At 45.7% G+C, this 25,018-nt stretch overlaps 2 protein-coding genes across 2 annotated transcripts; one reads left to right on the plus strand and one right to left on the minus strand.

Annotated features, from left to right (window-relative positions):
- Positions 1–829: 829 nt before the first annotated feature.
- TSPO (translocator protein) lies at positions 830–9,405 on the minus strand. The gene is made up of 4 exons (XM_050324507.1): positions 9,345–9,405; positions 4,763–4,963; positions 2,270–2,408; positions 830–1,585 (listed from the first exon to the last, which is right to left on the minus strand). The coding sequence occupies exons 2-4, from the start codon at positions 4,948–4,950 to the stop codon at positions 1,409–1,411; spliced, it is 504 nt and encodes a 167-aa protein (XP_050180464.1). The 5' UTR covers positions 4,951–4,963; positions 9,345–9,405; the 3' UTR covers positions 830–1,408.
- A 234-nt stretch (positions 9,406–9,639) lies between these two features.
- On the plus strand, positions 9,640–12,091 carry MCAT (malonyl-CoA-acyl carrier protein transacylase). Its single transcript, XM_050324048.1, has 4 exons — positions 9,640–10,092; positions 10,234–10,321; positions 10,446–10,663; positions 11,018–12,091. The coding sequence occupies exons 1-4, from the start codon at positions 9,640–9,642 to the stop codon at positions 11,438–11,440; spliced, it is 1,182 nt and encodes a 393-aa protein (XP_050180005.1). The 3' UTR covers positions 11,441–12,091.
- Positions 12,092–25,018: the final 12,927 nt, after the last annotated feature.

Consider the following 25,018-nt stretch of genomic DNA (forward strand, 5'->3'; position numbering starts at 1 on the left):
GGAAGGGATGTTTGGCAGTGGGGCGTCAGCTTGAAATTAATTATTCCTAATCTCTCTTCTTTCCTCAGATCAGAGTGACGGGCTGAAATTTAGGGTTGCAAAAAATCCTGCTGTCATGGCATACATAGCAGGTGGATGGTCATTATTTCAGCCAGTTTGCAGCACAATCAGGATGTGTTTGAGAGCAGAGTGTAGTTATAAAATTGCACAAATGTTCTAAGCCTTGCTCCAAACTTGGTGAATGTGCTGCACGTTATCCCTCATGATCAGGAAGGGAAAGGGATATCTGAGGCCATTTCAGGCTGGTCTGCAGAAAGCTACATCTTCCCACTGACTGGAACACAGGCTGGAGAAATAAACCATCTGGGACTTGGGAAAATGGGATTGCACAGCCAGAAGTGCTCAGAGCCACACTGGCCTCCTGGCTCATGAACCAGGACTGGTTTGGACCAGTAAACTCGACTCAAGAAACCTGGTGAAGTGACTTAACTCAGGTGGTGTGAATGCTTCCAGGGCAGGGAGAAGGTCTGGCTGTGATACAGGATATCCTAACGGATGTAAGGAGACATTCAGATGGATTTGTCACTTGTAGGAGAGCAAAAGGCACTTTATGCCTTGAAAGGATCTGAAAACAGGTAAGGAAGTGCCTGTGGATCTAAAGGGGAAGGTGGGGCCTCCCAGTTTCTTTACAGGTGCTCTGAGTTTCCTGGTTTGTCTTGCCCAGTACAGCGTGAGGAGAAGAGGTGAAGGGGCTGTCTTTGATAAGACAATAAAACCCTGTTACCTTCTGCTCCAAACAATTTACAGACACCACAAGCAAGGAACAAGGTAAGTTTGACATGTAGTTTAATGCATTCAGGTATCAGTAGAACGTGCCTGGCTTCAGAGTGGGCAGGCACAAATTGTTAAAAAGAGCTTGTCTTCAATGTTTCCAGAGTACAGTGACCAGAAGACAAATACCTGGCAGCTGTAGTGGGACTGTGCCTGGTGGTAAACACGAGACATTGAGGCCACAATTATCCCTGTCACTGTTAGGAGCACCTTTCTGGAAGCTTGTGTTGGTATGTGGCTGGATTTCTTCCTCTGAACATAATGGAGTTGGAGTTCCTGCTCATTTCTGGTAATTGTTAAAATGCTGCTGTCATATAGAATATAATGCTGTCGTAATGGAGCATTAGTACATGTAAATTGTACTTTTAAATCAACACCACTTTTTAGTTTGCTGTAAAACCCAGTCAGTGACCTGCCTGGTAAAGGCATATTTGTTTTGACAAGTACTGCTTTGTCAGCTTGTAATTAGCAAACTAATGGTGTGAGCAGTTCAGCTAAAAATAAAAGAAGGCCATAACTTTTATATATAAAAAATTATTTCGGGGGAAAAAAAAGGATCTTTCTGGCTGAAAACTGGTTATTCAGGTTTTTTCTTGCTGGGATTGTCCTTCCAGATCCGATAGTTGAGTGCAGAAGCCATGGTGAGCCAGGCTAAATAAGGAACCATCAAATAAGCTGCTGTTCTGTTGATGCTGTACCAGGAAGCAGCTGTAGCTGTTGCTGTCCCCGTTGTAAGCAGGAGAGTCACCAAGCCCTGAAACACAGGAGGTGGTTTAGTGTTGGTTTTCCTCGTTGGGTTTCCTTGACTCCACAGTCTTTGTGTGGCTCTTCCCACCTGGCTCTGTCCCTCTGTGGGCTAATTCCTTCCCAGAAAACCAGTCAGCAAAAAGAAAAGACAGATTTCTGCCACGTTAAGAATCAATTCAACTCATCAGATGATACAACAGGTACAAGAAAGGGCTTTGCAAAGTCTTTCCCTGTTACAGCATCTCATGTATGTCTAGAGAATCAGGCAAATATTTTATTCTTTTATTTTTGAGGCAAGCTATTTCTCTTCAGAGAACTGCAGAAAATGAGTTTGTTCTAAAATGGGTGTTGATTACCTGAATAATGTTGTGATAATAAGCTGCTTATCACTGCTGTTTGCCAGAGAGACCCAGGAATTGCAGTAAGGCGTAAATGTTTGCATTTTCTGGTCACACAGAGCTCTTACTAAAGGTTGGCAGGAAGAGCTGCTTGAAATCCATACATTTAAGGATGCTCTAGAGAGATAAATCCTCTCAGGTGGCTGCTGGCAGGCATTAAAGAGAACTCTAGAAAACCTCTGCAAGCCTTTTGTCTGCCCTCGGGCTCACGATTATGACACAAACCTTTCCTCTGAGCACCTTGCAAACAGGAGGAGAAGCCTTTGACTGAGAAACTTCAGTTTTCCACTCACCCATCCCATTTTGTGAGCTCCAAAAAACACTGGGGTCCATGCCCAGTTCAGTGCCAGCTGCCCTGCATACAGACCCAGGGGAACCACTGACTTCTCATTGAAGCCTCCCAGTTCCTTCCACACCAGGTAGGAGCTGTATCTGTAGGGAGAGAAGGGAAGGTGGAATTCACTGCACTGGTTAGGAAGCTACCACAAATTCCTTGATCAAATGACATGGATTAATAATAATAGATTAATTGGGAAAATTACATATACAGGTACTACCTGGCAGAGCAACTGAAAGCACAGGGTTGATGAGCTGCTCTGGGTAACAACATGGAGAGAGAAAAATTCCCAATCCTGCCAGAGTTCTCACTTCTGGATAACCTCCTGCACTTCAGTCTCAAAAGAGAACGTTGAGATGGAAGCAAGTCTAAGATGCAGAGAGCGAAGGAACTTCATTTTGGTACTGGGAGCTGGTGCTTTAAAGATTTCATAAAAGAATAAAATCACAGCCCACTAACTTTTGAAGTGGATGAAATCAACATAGGAGAAATAGGAACTGAGTGGCACCCCAAGGCACAGCTGAGTTATGGGGAAGGATGGTATTAGAGCAGGAGGAACCCTCCAGTCACTTTTTGGAAGGAAGGAAGGGGACAAAGGTGGGGAGAACAAAGATTTTAGGAGAACTGTGGAATTAACCACAAGGAGCACCCAGCACCCTCCTGTCTGCAGGATCCTGGCCACTGAAAGATCTCCCCAAAAGATTTTGAACAGATTTTAATACCAGAGAAGAACAGTTCGCTGGAGGGAGCTTACAAGGTGCTAAAGACAGGATTTGGGAGCTCTGCTAATGTCAGGTTTATTTTTGCGCTGGAGAAGCCCGAGTAGAACAGGGAACATTCACCAGCTGAGACTGCTGCTTTTGCTCATTTGACTTAGATTTCAGTCCAAATGACTGCACAGCCTTTCCAGGTCACTACAGTAGAATCCCTTGGATAAAATGGCAACAGCCTGAATTGTTTCAGAATCAGAAACTGATACAGACTGTGAACTGAACTGGACAGCAAAGGGCTCAGTTGTATTTCTCCTGGAAGTGGAGACCAACTTGTAGGAATTGTTTCCTCAGGAGCAGACAAACATCCCTAGAAGTCATTGCAGGGAGTTTGTTTTCACTTGTAGGTCATACAAGAAGGATTTGTTTGTTTGTTTAACCCACTTAGTGACCCAGACTTGCTTCTTGGCCGTTACTTGCACAGGAACTGAAGAATGCAACTTTTGGTATTTCGGCAGGTTGGTTGCAGAGAATAACAAAAGCAAAAGGAAGGAGGGGGCAGGGTAAGCATTAGAAACTTAACAGTCTCCTAAGTAGAAGGAATTCTGAAGGAATGAAATGTCCTGATCATTTAAGGAATGTGTGTGCATGATGGATTACAGGAGGAAAGCCTGGCAGTGTGATCCTTTTCACTGAGCTAAATGTACAGTACAGACCTGAGACCATCCACCTTCTGACATACTGATTCTGCTGTTACCAAAATAAGGGATGAGCTGTGACAACTTGGATTTATTTTTTTTTTCCTCCAAGGTTTTTAACCTGATAACCCAGGTTTATGATGAGGAATCCAGGAGCAGGGTTTCAAACTGTGCAGTCAGCTTGAAGGAAGCTGGGAAATGCTTAAAAGCCTGGGAGAAATGGGTGGGGTGAGCCAAAACAGGCCTATTACAGCCCAAACGTTCTTACTGGAGTAGCAACTGTGTGTGTTTGAGAGCTAGGAAAAAACATCCTGAATTTTGGTAGGCACAGCTCAGCACAGTTTACACCAAAGCACGTGGTGTTTGAGTGCTTCTAGAGCAGGGAGGAGGATCAAAACTTCCCAAACTCCTGAGACAACCTGCCTCTACAAATATTTTTGCTCCATCATATTAACAGTCACACTGCCAAAATACAGCATTATTAATTCTCTCATGGTTCCTGTGGGAATGGTATTTGGCCTTGTGATTCCTTGGTCATTTGACAGGTATTCTAAACTAGTTAAAGAAGGAGGCAGTGTATGGTTTCAAGCATTTCCAGTTTGGCAGCCTGGCAGTTTCATTTGAGAGGACATGTATGTTTTGATTTTGGTTTCTTTTAATTCAGCTCTGTTAGAACAGTTCTCTCCTAATTCTCCTCCTTGCCCCTCACATTTACTTGGTTTTAATTTTCCTAAAACTACTGAAGGACATGCTTAGAAGAAACCCCAGTGCTGCAGCTTGGCAGGTTCCCTCCCTCAGAATGAATGAGGAAAGCAAATTAGTGGCAGCTTTTCAAGCTCCTGCTTTTGATGTGGATGCTTGTACAAACAACATGTCCCATCAAGCCCACACACAACTCCCCAGACAGGTTTCTACCTGTCCAACAGGCAGCTTGACACAGTTTCTTACAAACACAGAGCCCCAGGAGTACAGTGAGAGTTCTCTGGTCCAGCACTGTCCAGTAAGAAACTCTGAGATCAGGTGAAGTGCCTTAAGACATACCCCATGGATGTATAGAGAGTTCCCCACACAGGAGCAAACACCCAGTTGGGTGGACACCAGGATGGCTTCTGCAGAGTCTGATACCATGTTGGGATTTCCTTTTTGGTGATAGTGCTTCCTAGAAATCCCCCTGCATGGGGCAGGAGCGTGAAACCCACGGCTGGGGCCCAGGCTGGTACCACTTCCATGGAGACAGTGAACCTGGAACGAAACCAAACATGTGGATTGGCACAAAAAGTTTCCATTTGGGGCAGATTTAAAAGATGTACACGTGTGGGATCTGATCCACAGCCTACTCAGGTCACTGAGAGATTAATGGATCTTGTCCCAGCCTCACTGGACAATACTCCTGTAAATTGGGAATGGGAGTGACAGAATCCTTTACTTCTTTCTCAGCACTAAAATTACTGAATTTTACCTTCATAAATATCCCTTAAGGGCATTTGTTTCATACCCATAAGTACGCCAGAGGAATGAAGCAGTTTGATACGACAGGAACTGCACTTGGAAAATAAAAAATGCAGTAAGAAGTACTTCTGCATTCACCAAAAAAAACATTCACTCAGTGAAAGGGCACAGCCAAGAGTGAGGAAAGAGCATGTGCAAAATAACGTTATGTGTTGTATTGCGGTTTTTAGCCTCAAAAGGTTGCTGAGGATGCTCAGTGGGGGCAGTAAGAGGGTCGTGAATTAGTAATGGCCACTTGAGAAGCCGCCTCTGAAAACAAACACCAGGGAGGACAATGAGAAGGCAGCGACCTCGAGGATGTTTTGTAAACGCTTCAGTTTAAGAGCACAGGCAGCAGGAAAACCGGTGAGCAAGGAAGGAGGGAAAAGCTTCACTGCAGACTTTCTGGCCAAAAGCCAAGTGCTCCAAGTGTTTCTTTTACTGAAATGTAAACAGACCAGAGCTACAGTAAAAAAGGGCAGGACTGAAAGGTGGGTTTTTTTCAAATATGCAGTAGGCAAATAATACACCCAGTTCCTGTTCCTCTGTCGAGCAGGAGGGGGAGGCAGCAGGAAGGGAAGGTTGCAGCAGTGAGGGAGGAGCAACTGTGGAAGGCCCAGGGGGATAAAAGAGTTTTAAAGCAGCAAGCATTTCAGAGGCTTGTCAGAGAAAACAGCCATACTGATACTGTCTTGGCTCTTGTCTTTCACTGCATTTAAAAACTTCCAGTGCTAATATCAGCACTGCTAGGATGAGGAGGCAGGGACCGAGGAAGAGGAAATCCTACTGGGAACTGAGAGGAAATGGAGCACAGATTTTGTTGCACTGTGGTGGCTCTGATGGGGTGGATTTCTGTTTGGAGATCAGGGACAAGCCTGGCCAGCAAAGGGAGCTCCTGCAGTGTGGTTTTTCTCCCTCTACTCGGGGCTGGGACCACAATCCATGGGATCAACAGAAATCCCTGTGATAAAACCAGACCAGAATTTTGAAGGCAAAACAGAGAGCATGGAGGGGCTGATAAAGCATGGAGGGATAAGAAAGGTTGTCAAGAGCAAACAAGAAAGGGTGTGTAAGGGCTGGGCTGTGGGCAGGCCTTGGGAGAAGTCAAAAATTAATATAAATGCACACAAAAAAGGCAGCAGACAAAGCAATGCAAGGTCAAAAGCAGGACAAAAGAATGAATGGGTGAAAAAAACTAAGCAGGGAATAATTCATAACTAAGGCTGGGGAGAAGGAGAGAACAGGATCAGTTAGGTCCTGGGTAAAGGATGGACAAGGGACAGAGGAAAAAATCTGCACAACTCATTGCTCTCACACTCCTGCCTGATGGATTCAACTTGCTTTTTACCAGGGTGCATCTTAAATTTAAAGTTAATGAGATCTCAGCTGATTTTTAACCGTCTGCTTGTGCTTTGCCTACAGGGAGAACAAACACCAGGCTTAGTTCTGTACATGTTCTGTCATCTGTGCACCTCCACTGTGGCTGTCAAATACTGTTTGGTAAAAAGTGATAAGCAAAAACCCAAAGGGTTTTATTTGGATGTAACAATATGAGGGTGGTTTCCTGCAGTGTGAAGCAACTGGACTTTGCCAGGGGTTCTGTCAGCTTTTCCCCCCAGGGAAGAAAGTCTGAAAGTGTTGTGTGAGCTGAGAGTGCTAAATACTGCTCTGTTGTAGTCATTAGTGAAGAAATGATGTAGGGAATGCACTGAAATAATTCTTAAGTGATGATGGAAGGGAAACCAGGCAGGCAAATAGAAACAGGGAAAGCAGAAAGCAAAGAAAGAAGCTGTGTCTGTCTCTCTCTGGTTACTTCATGTGAGTCTTTAGCAGGAGAGTAAGCAGAAGATAAGGATGCAGTGGAGAGTCTGTGCATTCTGTCAGTGCTGGGGCATTTATCTGGTGAGCTGTGCAGCGTGAGGGGTTTATAGAACACCCAGCACATTTTCTGAAAGTAATGTAACCACAGAGGTCCCTCAGCCTTTTTAGTTCCTTTCAGTGTATTGCTGATACCCTGCAATGACCTGGTGATAATTTACACACCACAGACCTGCTAGCACAGCCCCTCTGGATTGCACAAGCCAGAAATAATAACTGCTTTCCCAGTCATATCCCAGCTCCACTTCAGGGCGAGTTGCACAACATTCTTGCACCCTGATTTCCATCCTGAGGAAACCTGGATGTCTGGAGATGGTATCTGCAGTGCACCCAGCAGGTACTGTCCTAAAGAACCACCACAGTTGGAAATATTTTCTTCTCTCACCCCTTTAACTTGCTTATTTCTGTTTCCACTTTCTTATCTCTGCCCTGCAACGTATTCTTCACCATTTTCTCTGATCTTGCCCATTTTCTCTGACTTCAGGCAGCTTCAGCAGTCCAGTGGAAGCTGCACTTTGTTTTACATACATGTTGCAATAATTTCTCTAGGTATTCAAAACAAAGTTGATTCCAGCTATAAAAAGTAAAAGGAGAAACAAAGGGGGGGAAAAAACCCCACTAGTTCAACTTGCTTAATTTATATTGATAAACTATTTGTGTGTGTGTTGTGGCTTTAAGTCCTGGGAAACTGCAACACTAAAACCAAAGTTATGTCACAGTCTGTGGCACAGAAAACAGCTACCACAAAACAAAGGTAGCCTTTTCTTTGCTACATAATCTCAAGTAATATTGAGACACTGCAAACAATAAATGTTACATATCTAACAAGTGTGTATAGTATGTAGTTTATGTTTAATATATAATATTAAGTATATACTTTATGATAAGTGGTTTTAATTGAAAACAATGGTATTTATTTAAGAATACAATGCAAGGTGTAGGGATAGGAACAAAAAAAATCTCACTGCCCAGGTTACAATTCTTTTAAAGTAGCAGAGCACAAGTTGTGCAAATAAATCTATGATTTGCTGAAGGTTTAAATACAGTGAACTGAAATGTATGCTGGAACAAAAGCTTCCCAGGCAATAATTTGCCATTTCCTGTTCAGTATCTCTTCTCATTTTCCCTGTGTCTGTTTGCATTAAAACCTCTGCATGCAGACAAAACACCCCTTCTTTCCAAGCAGCCACCCAGTGTCCTCTGTAGGTTTTTCTTCTTCATCATCCACACCTTCTCTTAAAAAAAAGCCAATTAAGTTTCTCCTGGATATTTCTAGTTTATAGGCCTGACTTTTTTCAGCTTGCCAGGTATTCTGATGGGGTAAAATGCATCACCACATGCTTAACACACAGACTGCACCCTTTTGCTGTTGGGACCCCTGTGATTCATTTCCTTCTCCCAGCTTGTACTAACACAGTAAAAGTCTCTTTTACTGAGATGCTCTGACTCAATGCTTGATACTGTTTCATAACCTTTACATGATGCAAAGTTATTACACAACTGCAACTCTGGCACGGCAACTTTCCCTTTTTTTTGTCCTTTTTCATGTCTTTTTTTTTTTTTTTTAATAATCTTGCCACTGAACGCTCGAATTGTACCGCAGAGCGTTTTGTGCCGATTTGCGAGCATTACCCAAAAATTCGGAAGAAAACCCCTCTTCTTTCAGCCTTAGAGAAACGCTACTGAAGGAAGAAATGTTCCCGAGGGAAGATGCCTTTAAGAGCAGCCCGAAAACTTCTGCCGAGTGCAGAGAGCGAGTGTACAGAGCCGCAGATCCGAGGGACAGGGGCACGGCTGCGAACCGCTGGGAAACTCGTACGCCGGATAAAAAGTAATACCGGGCTTCCTTGTTTTTTTGGGGGGGTTGTGTTTTGTTTGTTTGTTTGTTTTTAAGGGGTTTTTTTAAGTGCTTTCCACGCCAAACGCGGAGAAGCCGCGGGTGTTTCCCCTAAGCCCGCCAGCCGCAGCAGCCCCGTCCCGGCGCCTCCTCCATCCCGGGGGTATCCCCATCGTGTGTCCCCGCCGCGGGATAAACCCACCCGCGATGAACTGCCCCGGGGCGCGGCGGGGTGCCGGCGGACGCTGTGTCCATCCAGCGGGGAATGGATGATCCCTCCCGGCCGCGGGCAGCGGGATAAACGCGCTCGAAAGTGCCGCGGGGCGCGGAGCGGGACCCGCGCTGGGGCTGGGGCAGGCGGACCCTCCGGCTGCCTTCCATGTCCTATCCCGTCCCATCCCGCAGGAACACCGCGCTCACCTCGCTCCTCAGCCGCCGGTCGCGCCTCCTCCTCCTGCTGCTGTGCCGCGCTGGGGCAGAGCCCGCCCCCGGCACCGCCCGCGCTGCTCCCGCCCCGAGGCGGGCTCTGGCGCTGGGCGGGCGGAGCGCTGGGGAGCAAGGGCGGCGAGTTCGGCGGCTTCCCGGCCTCCTTCCTTCCATCCATCCTCCTTCCCTCCCCGCTTCCCTCCCTCCCTGCCTCCCCCGCCGCTCCCTCCCTGCCTCCCCTCAGGCGGGCCCGCCCCGTTGCCGCGGCAACGCCCCGTGCGGGTTGGCCATGGGCGGCCGGGCCGTGTGGGCGCCATGGCGGCTCGCTGGCTGCAGCGGGCGCGGCGGCCTCCGCGGCGCTGCGGGCCGGCGGCTCCGCTCCCGGGGCCCCGGCGATGGGGCGACGCTGAGCGACCTCCTGCAGAGCTCGGTGGAGTCGGGCGAGGCGGAGGGGGCGCCGGCGGCGGCGGCGGCGAGCCGGGAGCGGCGGTGCCCCCGGGAGGGCACGGTGCTGCTGTTCCCCGGGCAGGGCAGCCAGTGCGTGGGGATGTGCCGCGGGCTGCTGGGCTACCCCGGCGTGCGGGACATGTTCCGCCTGGCCGAGAAGGTGCTGGGCTACGACCTGCTGGCGCTGTGCCTGGAGGGGCCGCGGGACGCGCTGGACCGCACCCAGCACTGCCAGCCCGCCGTGTTCGTCGCCTCCCTGGCCGCCGTGGAGAAGCTCAACCACCAGCGGCCTGAGGTGAGGGGGACGGGACGGGACGGGACGGGACGGGGCGCTCCTCGGGGCTCCCCCTCGGCTGGTCGGGGCTCCCCCTCGGCTGGTCGGGGCCCCGGGGGCTCCCCCGGGCTGATGCGGGTCTGGCTGCGCTGTGTCCCGCAGGTCGTGGAGCGCTGCGTGGCGGCCGCCGGGTACAGCGTGGGCGAGTTCGCGGCGCTGGTGTTCGCTGGAGCGCTGGGCTTTGCCGAAGGTGCCTCTGGAACCCTCCTCGGGGATCTTTACCCACCCCCCTTTCCCGGCGTGTTCCCGCTGGGACGGGTTTTTTTTAGGCGTTTATTTACCCCCACACCCCGTGTTTTTCCTCTCCCCACCAGCGCTGTACGCCGTGAAGGTGCGCGCCGAGGCCATGCAGAAGGCGTCCGAGGCTGTTCCCAGTGGGATGCTCTCGGTTATGGGCCGGCCAGAGGCGAATTACAAATTTGCCTGCCTGGAGGCCCGCAAACACTGTGAATCGCTGGGTATTGAGAACCCCGTGTGCACGGTCTCGAACTACTTGTTTCCCGACAGCAGAGTCATTGCAGGACACTTACAGGTACTGCTGCAGGGTAACTTAACTACTGCTTCAGAATAACTTGGGTTGAACTTGGCATTTCGCTCTTATAGCACTGTTGCTTTGCACGTCTGTGTGGGTGTTATGATTACGGCCTTAGTTTGTCCAAAAAGTGGTGTTTTTTTTTTTTCCCAGCATGTGTTCAGTTGATTGTACTGATGTCTAGTTGGTTCTGTGATTCTTTCAGGATACACAGAATTCCTGCAGAGATCTTTCAGCTGTTGGGTTGGGAGAGGAATCCCCTTATCACCATAAGTCTGATGAGGTGGTTCTTGCGGGGCGACTGAGGAAACCTTTGTTTTGCAAGATTCTCACTTCTCCCTCTCTCTTTTACAGGCTTTGGAGTATTTGCAGCAGAATGCCCGAAAATACTATTTTACACGTACAAAAATGCTCCCAGTCAGTGGGGCTTTTCACACCAGACTTATGGAACCAGCAGTGGAGCCTTTGGCCGAAGTCCTAAAATCCATCGAGATCCAGAAGCCGCTGCTGTGTGTGTATTCCAACGTGGATGGCAAAAAGTACATGCACTCAAAGCACATCAGGAAGCTGCTGGTGAAGCAGGTGGTGTCCCCTGTTTTGTGGGAACAGACCATGCACTCGGTGTATGAGAGGAAACAAGGAACGGAATTCCCTTACACCTACGAAGTGGGGCCCGGGAATCAACTGGGAGCCATTCTCAGAAAATGTAATTTGAAGGCCTGGAAACAATATAGACACGTGGATGCTCTGGAAGATGAGGAAGCAGCAGAGATTTAAGTGACCTTTTGAAAAAAATCCACAGAGCTTGGGTCTTTTTTTCTGATTTAGAACCTTGTGCTCCCAAGAGAAGAAGTCATAAAACATTCGTGGCTTCTCCTGATGAAAAGATGGGAAGAGCACCATGTGCTTCATTGCAATGAACGTTCTCCTTCTCTGAGTGCCTCAGGTGTGGAAGGGAGAGCAGAGTTTGGCTCTTCCATCTGTGTTGGGACTGCAAAGCTGTCAGCAAACAGGCCAAATAACACTGTTTGGCCTCCATCTTGCAAGCAACTTTCCTTCTCTTTTTTTTTTTTCCTTTTTTCTTCTTTTTTTTGCTCTTTTTTTGTTTCCAGTGTTGGGGTTTCTTGGCATTTATCCCAGTTAAAGTTGGTAGCCTTGGCTGTCTGGAGCAGGGATCCTCTGCATGAATACAGTGGCTGGAAATGAGCTGAGTGGTGGAGGGCTCTGCTCTGGGCTTGAGGGTACGTTTAGAGGATCCACCTGGTTGATGTTCCTGTTTTGTAACTCACCTGACTTGTGGGATGTTCATCTGTGTAAAATCCTTCTGTTTTTTCCCATATTTCCAGGCAGCAGCCGAGTAATGCAGATGATGTTATGGGGAATGTGATTTTCTTAAGGTTAAACTGTTCAATAAACTATGAAGCTTTTCTTGCTCTTTTCAATGCTTTGGGGTGCACCATTACTGGCCTAGAGTAATTTTCCTTCCAGTTCTCCAATGCCACGGTGGTTGTGCAAAGTTCCACAAAGAAATGTTTTGCTTGGAGGAGGGTGGGGAAGAGGAAGAAAGAACAAAAAGCTTAACAAAAATGTGTACATTTCCTGGCAGGGGGAAATGATGAGCTGGAGAGCAGCAGGTTGTCCTGGAAGGGAGGGTGAATTCTGATTGCTAAGTGGGCTGGATCATTAAACAGCTCTTTTGTGAGCTGCAGTTGGCAGCTCTGCCTGCCCCTACAGCACAAATTCCTCATTTTTGGCAACGTTTGTAAACATTAACAATTAGTAAAACGCTGATGGATTTCTCAGCTTCATCACTGGACTGTTGGAGGGTGACAATTCAGGGATGGGATTACTGTAAAGAAAATGTCTCAGTGAAGGCTCCCATGTTACAGGTAAGGTGTCATTTATTCAGTAAAGCATCCCAAAATTTTCAGTGAGTGTTAGAACATTGCAACTAAATCCCACTCATGTTATTAAACGCTGGATTGTGCTCTCTTAGAAGCTTCTGATTACACCTTTTAAGACCAAATATAACATTGGTGACTTTCAAACCAGCTTTTAAGATAGCTGGCACTGAGCATGGCACTTCTTTTTTTTTTTTTTTTTTTTTGCTTTTAGTACAGTGCTTTAAAATTTCTGTACTTTCCTTTTTAATTATTTGAATTTTCGACCTGGAGACGCGTTTTTTATTTGTAGTGTTCTTACCTTCCACCTTGTGGGCCTTGCTTAATGAGTGGGAAGAAGGGCCTGGATGCTGTTTGCTTTGTGTTTCACTTGTTTCCTTTGTGTGATTGGATTTTCTGGACCTGTGTTTTGCTCTGTGCTGGATGATGGACTTCCCCTCTCTCGTGGTTCAGAGCCTTACAATTATTGATTGCAAGAGTGGGGAGAAAAGCAGAGCAGCTCTGGGATGAGATGGGCAGTGCATCAGTCTCTTGAAATAGTCCAGGTGAGCCTGGCTTTTCTTTTTCCCAGCAGGATTTTCCGAGGTGGGCAGTTAGGATTGTGATGGGATTTGGGCATGGTTTATTAAGGAGAGGAAGCACATTCCTCAACACCCTTAAATCTGACTTGACTCGGCATTTGTCTTCCCTGACAAAAAAAAGAGGGGTTTAAATTCCTTGTCTGATTTAAAGCAGGGACTTGAAACTCCAGCCTCTCAGGTGAGTGCTTAGATCACAAATCCACTAAATACTGCATTTTCCTGTTTCACAAATGCACTGACTGTAGCAGTTGCTTGGCTGGGCAAGAAGCAGGAATCCCCTGTGCTGAGGGGAATACCCAAACCACAGAGATGCACTTTCATTTTTCTCTCTCTGAGAGTCTGTAACTGTCTTACTGCACCAGAATCAAACTCAGCCTGACCTGTAGTCTTAGACAGCAAAAAGTACAGGACAAGATATTGCTATTAACGTGTCTTGGAAAATAGAGTGGACAACACCGCAAAAGGTTTGAAGCAACAATTTAATTAAAAAAAAAAAAAACATATCATGGTTTTAAATCTTTACTCTTGCTTTTACAGTGTTAAAATTGAAAGGATGTCCAGCATGCCTTCAGTCTTCCTCACAGCCAGGTTCTCTTTAACAAACTCATTTATATGAAATAGACACTTTATATTGTATTAAAACACACACACACAAAAAAGACAGACTGTCTAGTGGCCTGGAGTCACATTTCAAAACTAGCAAGTCAGGCAGTTATCCAGCAACAACCTCCTTATTTTAAACATTTTTAATTCTTTAAAAAAGTATGAAACAGCAGTGACCCAGCACTAGCCTAGGTTTTTTTAAATATTAAAGAGATTTTTTTTTTTATCAGTGTACATTTGAAAAACAAACCAGCTGCCACCACCGGGGTGTTGATGATGTTGGTCAGAGTCCAGCAATGACCTCCCGTTGTAATTCCGGGTGTTCGTTCTACGGTCCGTAATTCAGGGCCCACCAAAAGGCAGCGACCAGCAGGGCTGCAGGCACCAGCTGCTGGCACACACACCTGAAAGGAAGCCTGGGAACCTGGGGGGAGAAAGGAGACGGGAATTAGGGATAACTAATTCCTTTACTCATTGACACTTAATTCCTTTTTAAGTGTTGCTGTTGCTTCCTTGTCAGCAAAAATCTGGGAGGAGAGAGGGGGAGACCCTACCCAGCTTCTACAGCCAATGATCCTCTTCGCCCAGTTCCTGCTCAAAACGTTCCGAGAGCTTCTTATAACACTTCTAATAACATTCCATGTCTGGAAAACACTGATAGCAACTCTGAGGATTGAAAGAAAACAAAACAACAACAACAACAAAAAAAAGAAAGCATGGGGATGGGAAATTTGTTCTAAAAATCGGCCAAGAAAATACTGGTTTAGAACATTGAAAAAAGCAACCAAGAAAAAAAACCAACAAAAACAACCAGAAAAAACCCACCCAAATTCAAAAAAACCAAACAAACAAAAACCGCAAAACAAACCGACCCAAACAATCCACAGGATCCCCCCCAAAAAAAACCCACACCCAAACAAAAAACCTCCAATATGCTCCTTCCTGAAAGTCTTGTGTATTTACATATTCCTCTAAATACTTAGGGTGTATATTTCTCTAAATATTTAGGAAGCAGACCCCTGAAAGCTAAAAGTAATTTGCTTTCTGAATTAAGTGATTCAGTGGCAATCTCAAAAGTGCCTTTTGACTTTAAATGGTTGCAGTCTGTGGAAACAATTTACATGCTAAAGCTTTTCCTTGTAAAACAAGCTGCAGTGTCTGTTTTCCTTTCTTAGACTCCTTAGGAGGCAGCAGTAGTAGCTATAATTTTTTATTTTATTTTATTTTATGTACAGGAACACAACATTTTGGTTATCTAAGCGGGTTTTCAGAAGGATCTGCCAAGAAGGTGACTTACAATCGTGCCAGGTGAAGCAGAGTGTCTTCTAAGCTCCTGTGGTACCTCCTGTTGAACTCATCCCCGATCAGGGCCAGCTGATGGCCAACCTGAGTAGCTGAGCTGCAAGATGTGCATGTTATTAAGAGGAGAATTCTGCCACAGCAAGTCCTTAAAAGCACTCTGCAAAGGTCAGGTACAGTTATTCCCCCAACAGCTGGGCATGGAAATGTTAGGGTTTGGGTTTTTTTGTTTTTCTCTCCACGTTATTTGTGGTTTTATCGATTAAGCGTCTCTAACCTGTATTTACATGCAGAAAGAAGAGCCTTGATGTTCTCATAAAAAGCTGCATATTTGGCACTTTTGAAAAAAACGTGCTGATTTTTTGAAGGGTCTCATTTCTTTATATAAGACAATGGAATTCCTGTCTGGGTTTGGGTTTTCTTTCCCACCCCTACCCCCAACCCCCAGAGTCAAAATACTGGAACAGCTTTCAATTAGAACCTTTCAAAACATTTCATCTCACAAAAATGTTGCCTCTGTCATCCAACAGATTTACCCCAATGATTTCCATGATGCAGTCTGACTCTCCAGCTATTGGGTGGTACCCTGGTAAGAACTGACCAAAACCTAAAGGCTTTTTTGGGAGGTCCTGGGGCACAGAAAAACCTGAAAACAACATCTGTGGCAACATTTTGATGCCAAAAGCCGGTTATGCCTTCCTGATGAAAATTTCCAATTCGATTTAGCTTCTCTCAGACACAGGTTTTTGTGTTTATTTTGGTACACAAATAACAGGAATATATGTTTTTTTAATTTTAACTTGCATTTCTGTTGAGATCTGCTGAATAGTCAGTGGGCTTAAGAGCTTAACTCTAGAGAGCTGCTTAAAAAAACTTGGGCTTGGTTTGGTCAGTCCATCAACAGGGAAAAAAAAAAAAAAAAAGAAAAACAAAACAAAAACCACCCACAGAAAGGAATTTTCACAGATGGGGGAGAAAGGCAGCCCCTGACTCTTCAGCTGGAAAAAAATGTATGTATGGGATTAAGAAAAACCCAAAGCAGCACCACCAGCTTGCTGTGAGCGGCGCCTGGAGAATTATGTAAAAATGGCCTCTTCAGCTGCCTGTTATGACAGGTGGGTTTCCCATGAAGAGCCACATCTGTGTCCCCTGTGCGAGATAAAAACCTCCCAGGCACTTTGTGCCGGGTAATCTTGCACTACAGGTTATCTGCACTTGCATCTATCCCGCTTGCAGCAGCAACCCACGCGATTATTTGGCTTAGCAAAGTCTTCTGGACAGTCTGGCCCCTCTGTGCTGGGGGGGGAGGACAGGAGGAGCATTGATGTGGTGATACCTGATATCAAACCCCATTTGCTCTGCGGTGTCTGGGATTGTCTGGAGGTTGCTGTAGGGCTCCTCTTCTGGTGCTCCGCTGGGGTAGCTGGAGAGGACAAAGTGCCTGGAGGTCCTCCTTGTTTGAGACATCTTGCTCTGCAGAGAGTCATGACACACAAACCTTGTGGCTTCTGGTTACGTAAGGTCTTCCCAGTTTAGATGGAAATTAATCTTTAAAGTGCTCTTTGAGTTACTCTTTTTACCTCTCCAGTCAGAACACGAGTGTTGCTAAGATTAACTATTTTGAGAGCAGTCAAAGGAAAGTTTCAGTGACCCAACAGATGTTCAGCGATTCAAACACGCAGCATTTAGGTGGCTGCTGCTTTAGGTTGGCCCAAAACAACCTAAAAATTGGAAAATCTCGATAAATATAGCCAGTGTAGTCAAGTATAGTTTCTCAGTAGTTTCACTCAGTACGAGATGCTTTCCTACACTGATTGCAACAACCTGCCTGGCATTAAATCAACCCTAACCCATGGACATCCCCTGGCAGCAAAGTATCTAAACCAAACTTGAACAGGTTTTTCCTAAGTCTTTAATTTAGGCCCAAATTCACACACCTTCCTCAGCTGGAGGCCACCACCATGGAAATGACAAGCAACTCACCACAGAAATAAATATAATGAAGATTTAAACCTATTAAGAGCTTTCCACACAGAAGAGTGGACAGAAGGAACCACTGAAATCAGTGGAGCTGCCTCCTTGTACAGTGGGGAAGTTATTTGGGAAACACTGAGAGAGCAGAGCTTGGAGAGGGGCTGATGTTTTTGTAGTCATTAGGATGGTTTTATTTGGTTCACCAAGGGAAACAACCTCAGAGTTGTGGATGGGGATTATTTCCAACCACACACACCCCCTTGGGCAGGTAACACTCCTGCCTCTTGGATATTTGCTGGCTCTGCCTCTTGTCCTGAGGGTGCCTGATGATGAATTTAAGTACAATCTTCTGGAGATGCCCTGGTTTTATCTGGCATTGGTTTTGCCCAGCTTTTTTGGATGGTTTCTTTGCTTCCCAGCTCTGTCCTTACAGAACTAATCCCCTTTGTTGATGGTGTGATCTGGGACATCAACAAAGGGGATTTCCTCCGGCCGGATTTCTTTTCTCCTTTTAAGCACACCCTCAGCAGGTCAAATAAATTAAAACTCACGTGAAATATTCCCAGAAGTGAAACTAAACCAAGCAAAAAGTAATGTCCCCTGGGTAGGGATTTGGTTTGCCACGTTTCTGCAGCCTTGTAAAGCCTTTAAATTTTGCACTGGGGATGAGGTTAAGGCCTCTGTGCCCCGGGGGAGCTTTGATCTCCTCTCAGTATTTAGATGAAGTTTTCCACGAAGCAAAGTTACTCATAATTACTGTGTATATATTATTGCATGAGCAAACTCACAGAAATGCGATACTAGATAAATGAAAATATACTTGGCTTAAAGGGTAGCATCTTCTTAGTGATGTAGGAAAAGCTGGGGAAAAGCAGCTACAGATGAGTTTCAGCTGGGTGGATGTTATGTGTCATACAGTTTGCAGTTTAATCTTCTGGGGTTTTTCCTTCTGTTCAAGGCATTTCTGCTTCCCTTACAAAGGTGTTTATAATCGAGGACTTCAAATATGTCCAGAGTTCTGAAGACCTGTGTGGTTTAGCAGTGCTGGGGTTCAGGTCTTCTGAGTTTTACTGCATCTGCTGTGAGGGAGTTGTGGGACCCAGCTCTGTTTCTGAGGGGAAATGCTGCAGTCCTTCCCTCCAAGGGAGCACTTCTCTGAACATATTTTACAGGTGAGTTAAAAGGCTTATTTCGTTCAGATAATATTTTTTTCAGGTGCTGTATTGTTTCAAAACATGCCGTGTCCTGTTTTAAACACTTCTTTTATGTATTCCTGTGTCTCTCCCCTCAGTCCAAAAAAAAAAGGGAAAAAAAAGGGTAATGTTCATAAAGGAAACTTTGTGCATTCCTGATTTCCAGATACCCAGTCACCCCCAAGGACTTTGTAGCTCTGAATCAGGGCAATCCCTGATGTAAGAACTCCACCAGAGCTCAAGACACTTGGGAATGGCAGAGCAAGGTTTGGAGGACGCTGGGGATGTGAAGTGCTCACTCAGACATCACACATAGGAAGTAAACGCCCAGGTATGATTGTGGTGTATTCCTTAAAATAAGTCCTTAAAAGTTATCTAGTAAAACAAGTACTATAGTGGATAAAACGTAGTAAGGCCAAGCATAAAAAGTCAGCTGCCTACTGCACATGTATACTGACTATTTTTAGCTTTCACAACCATGTAGAGAGGGGGGCGGGGGGGAAAAACCTAAAAACACTAAAAAAAGGTATCTTCTTTTTCTTTCTCTTTTTTTTTTTTTTTTTGTCTTGTTCATTTCTAGACTAGATGCTGGTTTCACATTCACAGGGCCGCACGGCGGAAACGTCTCTCTCTGTGCGAGACGAAAACCGTGCTCTGAAAAAGCCCTGTAATTAAAGTCCAGGCACCGCAGGACTCAGACATGTAAACAAACCACACAACAAGCACAACAAAAGCCCGAAGTGCAGCATATGCCACCTCACACCTGTTACCACCATAATACCTTCCTCCCACGGGGCCAAAAAAGAAACTGTGGGAGCTGTCGGGCCGCGCTCCCCACGGCTCAGCTGCAGCCTGGGATGTTGGCTCTGCCCATCCGAAAAAAGAGGGGAGTTGTAATGTATTTTATGGGATGGACAGCGCTGAGGCAAAGGCAGTCTGGCAGGGCTGCTCTCTTAAAGAAGAACAAGGTGGGTCTAACTTAGTTTCAAAGCAAAGCTTAGCAATTGCCTTCTCAGCCCTGGGGTGTTTTTACTGATCTGTGTCATCGCTTGTAAAATTTAGGTGTGTGGGTACAATAGAAAAATGCACGTAGAAGCTGCATTAACATGGACCTGTTCTGTTCTTCAGGTCTGGATCTGGGCAGAGGAGCAAATATCACACTCCACAGGCTCTCCTGGCTCCCCCAGAGCAGGATGTGTTAATCTTCCACCACCCATCTTGCACTTTCTGCCCTCAGCAGAATAAATAATGTATTTCAAGTTTAAATACACACCTAATGTTCTGCTGAATACCCTAGATCCAAATTTTAAAAACCAGCCCTCTAAATGGCTAATTATATGATGGAAATTGTGGCAGTTTATGAGCACAATTAGGGCTGAATAATGAAGCATCCTCGGTAGAAAGATTATGTTTAGGCTGTGTTTACTTTGCACAGTCAGGGTTTTTTTATTTGTGGGTTGTTGTGGGTTTTTTTTACCTAGCAAAAGAGAACAGAAAACCTTCCTGAAAAAAGAATATGTTGCTAAACAAGGCATACCAGCAGGTGAGTGGGGGAAAACAGAAGGATCTGAAATTTACTTTTAGTCAGAAATTTACTTTAGATTTGCTGTGTTCACAGTTTTTTAAGGGAGGCCCAATAATACTTCAGTATAATGCACTGAATGCATTAATTATAGTGAATGTATTATCTTTATGTATTTTATCACTTATATATAGTAGAGTCTGTGTGCACTTTATGCCTTAGACATACAATCTTACATATTTCATGCAGACGTGACACAGTAAAACTATCAATAATTACAGTATGTGGTTTAGTCAGTTATAAAACTGGTGATGATAATGGAAAAAGCAATAATCTAATTCCAATATTTGGGCTCAAGATTCCCAGTGCCCACCCACATAAATACGGATTTCCAGACAAGACCCTCACCCTTTACCCCCAGGGCATCAAAGCACATCTCAAACTGTTTCAGATTCTCCCAGCTGCCCATGCAAACCAAATTTAAATGAAAAACAAACAGAGGCTTGGTTGTTTGCATATATACCTCCAATCCATGGCCAACTCTTCCAAAACATGACATCATCCTCCCTGCTGCGAATACAAATCTCTAATGCCGTTTTACAAGGGCAAGTCTTTGATAAAACCAGCAAAGATTAAGAGCCAGTTCAGGTTTCAGAGAACCAGGAATATGAATATGCCATCAGCAACCTCAGTTTCTCGTGGAAAGATGAGAGGTGAAGTCATTGCTACTCGTTTTTTTAGTAGGGCAGGTTAGTTAACCCAGGTTGCTGGATTAACTCTTAAATCAGGAGCAGATCAAGGAGCAAAGATAAATTAATTCTTTGTCTCATACTGTGTTCTCAGTCAGCTTAACATCAATGACCTTGGAGACTGTTTACACAAAACACTTGTTAATATTGCCTCAAACAGCCATTAAAGGCACACTTCTGTAAATCTAAAAAAATACACATTCTGCTGCTTACATTTTCCTTCATTTCTGGTTTTATGCTCAGTAAGTTAATGATGATAACATGCATTTACTGGGAATTTAACACAGGTTCTCTCACCTGAAAACAGGATAAGGATTAAGCATTTGATTATATTTAAACAGAAAAAAAAAAAAAAGAGGATTCCTTAAGCAAGTTCTGTGACCTCAGTAGCAAAAGAAATACATAATGGAGGGAACCTTTTAAAGTAAAGAGCTTGTACAACTATTTTGTATTTCAGTCTCTGCTGAAAATCTTTAAGGGGCCCTGGTTCTGAGTTAAGACTTGGAGAATCCCTCAAGACTTTTATGCATCAGCAGCATTTGCATGTTGTCCGTGCACCACTGTGCTGTGCCAGTTAATACATGACTCTGGAGAGCAAGAGATCTCCACCTTAAAAAGCAGTAGTATAGTTATGTCCACATTAAAAAGCCATGACTTGATAAGCCTACAAAGTATCACTTCCCTCGAAGAGTCCACTGATTCCTTCAGTGCTCACAAACCTATTCCCATGGCTTCGAAACAGAAACAAGAAAAGAGGGGTGTCTGCTGTTAGCAAAATGAAAACATTATTTACCCAAGAGCTTTTATGGGAAGAACTGAGAATATTGAATAGGAAAATACATTGATACCAAACTGAAAGTATTTCTATTAAAAAAAAAAAAAAAATCTCACACACACTCTGCCACGTTCAGATTTTTGGTTTGTGACAGCACCACCTATCTCAGGGATATCACCTTTGCTCTATTTGTTTACAAAGAGTTAAGGTTTAGATTAAGCCAGAAAGCTCATGCTCTAACATTTACATTTCCCTTTCAAAACATCTTCTGCCCTTTGCACTCCTCAGTCCCACCTAAAGGTCGAGATTCTTTCATAATGAAGAAGTATTTGTTTGAAATTGTCACTTGAACTGCAGGGCCAAGCTGTAGGAGGTAAGTATGACAACGTATATAATCATCTATTTACATTCATTCAGGTGCCTCTGAAACCCCAGTTACTGCTGCTGGGTTGGGAAGATGAGAGATGTGAGTACAGCAACAACTGTAAGTGCAAGAACTCAAATTTCACTCACTATTTGTGAGTCATTCTTGCTCTGCACATCAGGATACAGAATTAAAATGCCACACTGTTTTCAGTTTCACTTAGGCTCCCTGTATTGGTAAACTTTTGGTAGTAACAGTTTTGCAAACACCGTTTCAGTTAAATTACAAATTTATTATATTATTATAAATTAGAGCATTACAAATGTATGACTTAAAATCCTAGTTCACCTACTGTGTGTTAAGTGTTTGGGGTTTTTTCATAATAAAAATAGGTATATTCCCTACCTCTTGCAGACATTCACAATAAAAACAGAGTCTCTTATTAAACAGATCCAATGTGCAGCACTGACTGTGAGGAGCAAAGAAAGGTTTTATGCACAGAACTCATCCTACCCCAATACACCACTGTATTTCTTCAGACACAATGTGGTTTTCACCCATTTTCTTCTTATAGATTTGCAGCCCCTACCCATGTAAGATTTAATTTTAGTATTTGGCCTCCCAGTTTCATTTCAGATTTACACTGCATTAGGAGGGGTTAAACTACTCCCTTTGGTAACCTCAGCATCAAGCTCAGAGTTATTATTCTACTCCCACCACCTCTTGCTTTGGCCCTGCAGAAGCTGAGTGTGCTCAATTCTTCTTATTCCACTCTTGCAGTCAATAGCCTATGGATATAAAAATCCTTAAAAAGAGCTAAGACAGACACCTACCAAACAGGCAAAGCAAGAAATTTTGTTTAATTTCTTCTTTCAGAGAGGGTCTCTACAGTGGCTACGTTCTGACAGCACAAGAGACCAAACACCTTGAATAAACATTGATTTTCTCCTTCATTATACTCAGTGCTAACTCCCATTCAACTGACACGCCTCAAATGAAAAAAAGATAAATTACTGTACCCCAAATAAGTTACCTCAAAATAACTTTGTCCATGTACCTGTGACAGAGAGTGACAGTGGAGCCCACTCTGTCTTCTTGTTACATACACGGCCTAGGGGAGCAGACTCAAGCTAACACTCCCTTTCCATTCAAACACCCAGAAATCTGCTTGATCACAGGACTCACCACGCTGCCGAAACCACCGCCTGTGGAATGACTGAAACATTACTGAGCGTACACTGCCCTACAGCGCTGGGTGAAGTACCCAGTATCCGTCCCCATCCCTGCTGCCGCACATCCCTCCCGCTGCCACCACCCTGCACCCAGGCAGAGAAAAAGCGACTTAGCGGGGAACACTTTTAGACCTTTCAGCAGCGGCACGCTGCGCTTTGCTGTGCATCGCGGGCTTACTTTGAGTGCTTATTTCCTGCTTTGCTGAAGAGTGAAAGCACACGTACCGCGCTCGTCACTCGCTCCGCACACGAGCACGGAGCACACGGGTCCCGCTCGCAGCATCCTCCGGGAGCGCACACGGGAGCAGCGGGGACAGGGAGCAGCCGGGACAGGGTACTCCTCCCGGCACCCCCACCCTGGTTTGTCAAACCACATCCATCCCTCCTCTTCCTCCTCCCCAGGATGCTGCGGCGCCGGAGCCGGCGGAGGAGCCGCCTGTGCGGGACCGCCCCGGGACAGCGCGGAGCGCAGGTGAGGGAGGCGGCGGGTCCCGCACGGCCAGCCCGGCACCGCAGCCCGGGCTCTGCCCCCTAAAACCCCGTTCCTCCCGCTCCTCCCCGCCGGGACCCCGCCGCTCACCTCGTCCCGGCGCTGCGGGGACGCAGGGCAGCCGTGGGGAGAAGGGGGGTCCCGGGGGTCCCCGGCCCCGCCGCGCCGGCCACTCACCGCGGCGTCCCCGCCGAGTGTCCCTATTGTCCGCCCGGCCCCGCCCCGGCACGGCACGGCCGCCCCGCCCCGCAGGGACACCGCACGGGGGGAGCGGGCACGGAGCGGCGGGGCGGGTTTGGTTGGAAGTGCCGTGGTGGGGTGGGTGTGCGCTTTTGGGCAGCGAGGCAGCGCGTTCTCCTCGGGGGTCAGCTCAGCTGGAGCGACTGAGGGACCACCCGCGTACCCCCGCTGTCCCCTGGGTGCCTGGGGGAAGTGTGGGCGCCGAGCAGGATAAGCCCTGGCAGCGGCTGCTGAGGGGTTAAAGAGAGAGAGATTTCGCTGCTGACCCCTTGCCCGAAAGGTTTAGTGAGGTCATGGGACTCGCAGTGTTTTTCTTTTGTGCTGTTGATAGCAGGGTGGTGAGTGATTCAGGCGGTGGAGAGCACGGTTTTACTGCAGAGGAGCTTTAAAAGGAACCAAAACCCCCTGTTGCTCCACGCTTTATTGTCATGTCAAACAGGAGACTTTACCCGTTACTGTTTGAGAGTGGACTTTGCCCTCTATTTATAGTATGATTTCATCGCTTTATGAGTGAAGGTAAACACCGGGAGAAGCAGAACCGGCAGCATAGATACAGCACTCCCCCTGGAGCTGGGATGTCCTTACGACTTTCACGGCTAAGTTTTTAAATGTACAAATGTGCGTGTGTGTGTGTGTGTGTGTATGTGTGTGTGTGTGTCTTATCCAAACCACTTCAGCACTATGCATAATAAACCTCCCTGTCACATGGATGTTTTTCTCTCATCCTCGAGGTTTACTCATCTGTAAGAGGAACATGACAAAGCTTATCTTCCAGCTCATGCCAAGGACTGTGCTGTGTTTACATTTGCACATGCTGGATGAAAATTGCCTCGAAAGTACAACATAATAAAAGGGGAATTAACCTCTGTAATATCGCTTCTTGCCCTGACTTTCTCCTGTTCACCAGTTCTGATATTTCAATTCTTGTATTTACTTAGCTTCAAATCAATAACAGTTCCCCTCCCGAAACCAGGCTTAATTCTGCACGTCCAGGTAACCTCGCTTAACTCAGCGAGTTGCCTCAAGCTTAAAATAGAATACCCAAATGTCATCATAGGAGGGATTTCTGCCACAAAGATAACACGCCAATGCTGCCACAGCATTTCCTGATACAATAACAGTGAGCATCACTGAGCTGCTCTCAAATTACCCCGCACTTCCCTTGTTTTAACAATAATGTTACAAAGTGGAGATGCCTTCATATTAAAATCTAGGGCGTCCGTTATTACCTATGATCTTAATGCTGTCCAGTGTGCGTTTCAGAGAGACAGCAAGACAAAACAACAGCTTTTCATACCACGGAACTGCAACTTCAGTTAAGGACTGCTGAATTAAGCTAAAAGACTTCCATGAGATAAAAAGTGTTTGGTTTTTTGTTTGGTTTTGTTTTTCTCAGTTTTCCTCTGCGGTAGGATGGACGCAGGGACCCACC

Source organism: Myiozetetes cayanensis, unplaced genomic scaffold (genome assembly GCF_022539395.1).
Source record: "Myiozetetes cayanensis isolate MyiCay16 unplaced genomic scaffold, myiCay2020 scf3, whole genome shotgun sequence".
Taxonomy (NCBI): Eukaryota; Metazoa; Chordata; class Aves; order Passeriformes; family Tyrannidae; genus Myiozetetes; species Myiozetetes cayanensis.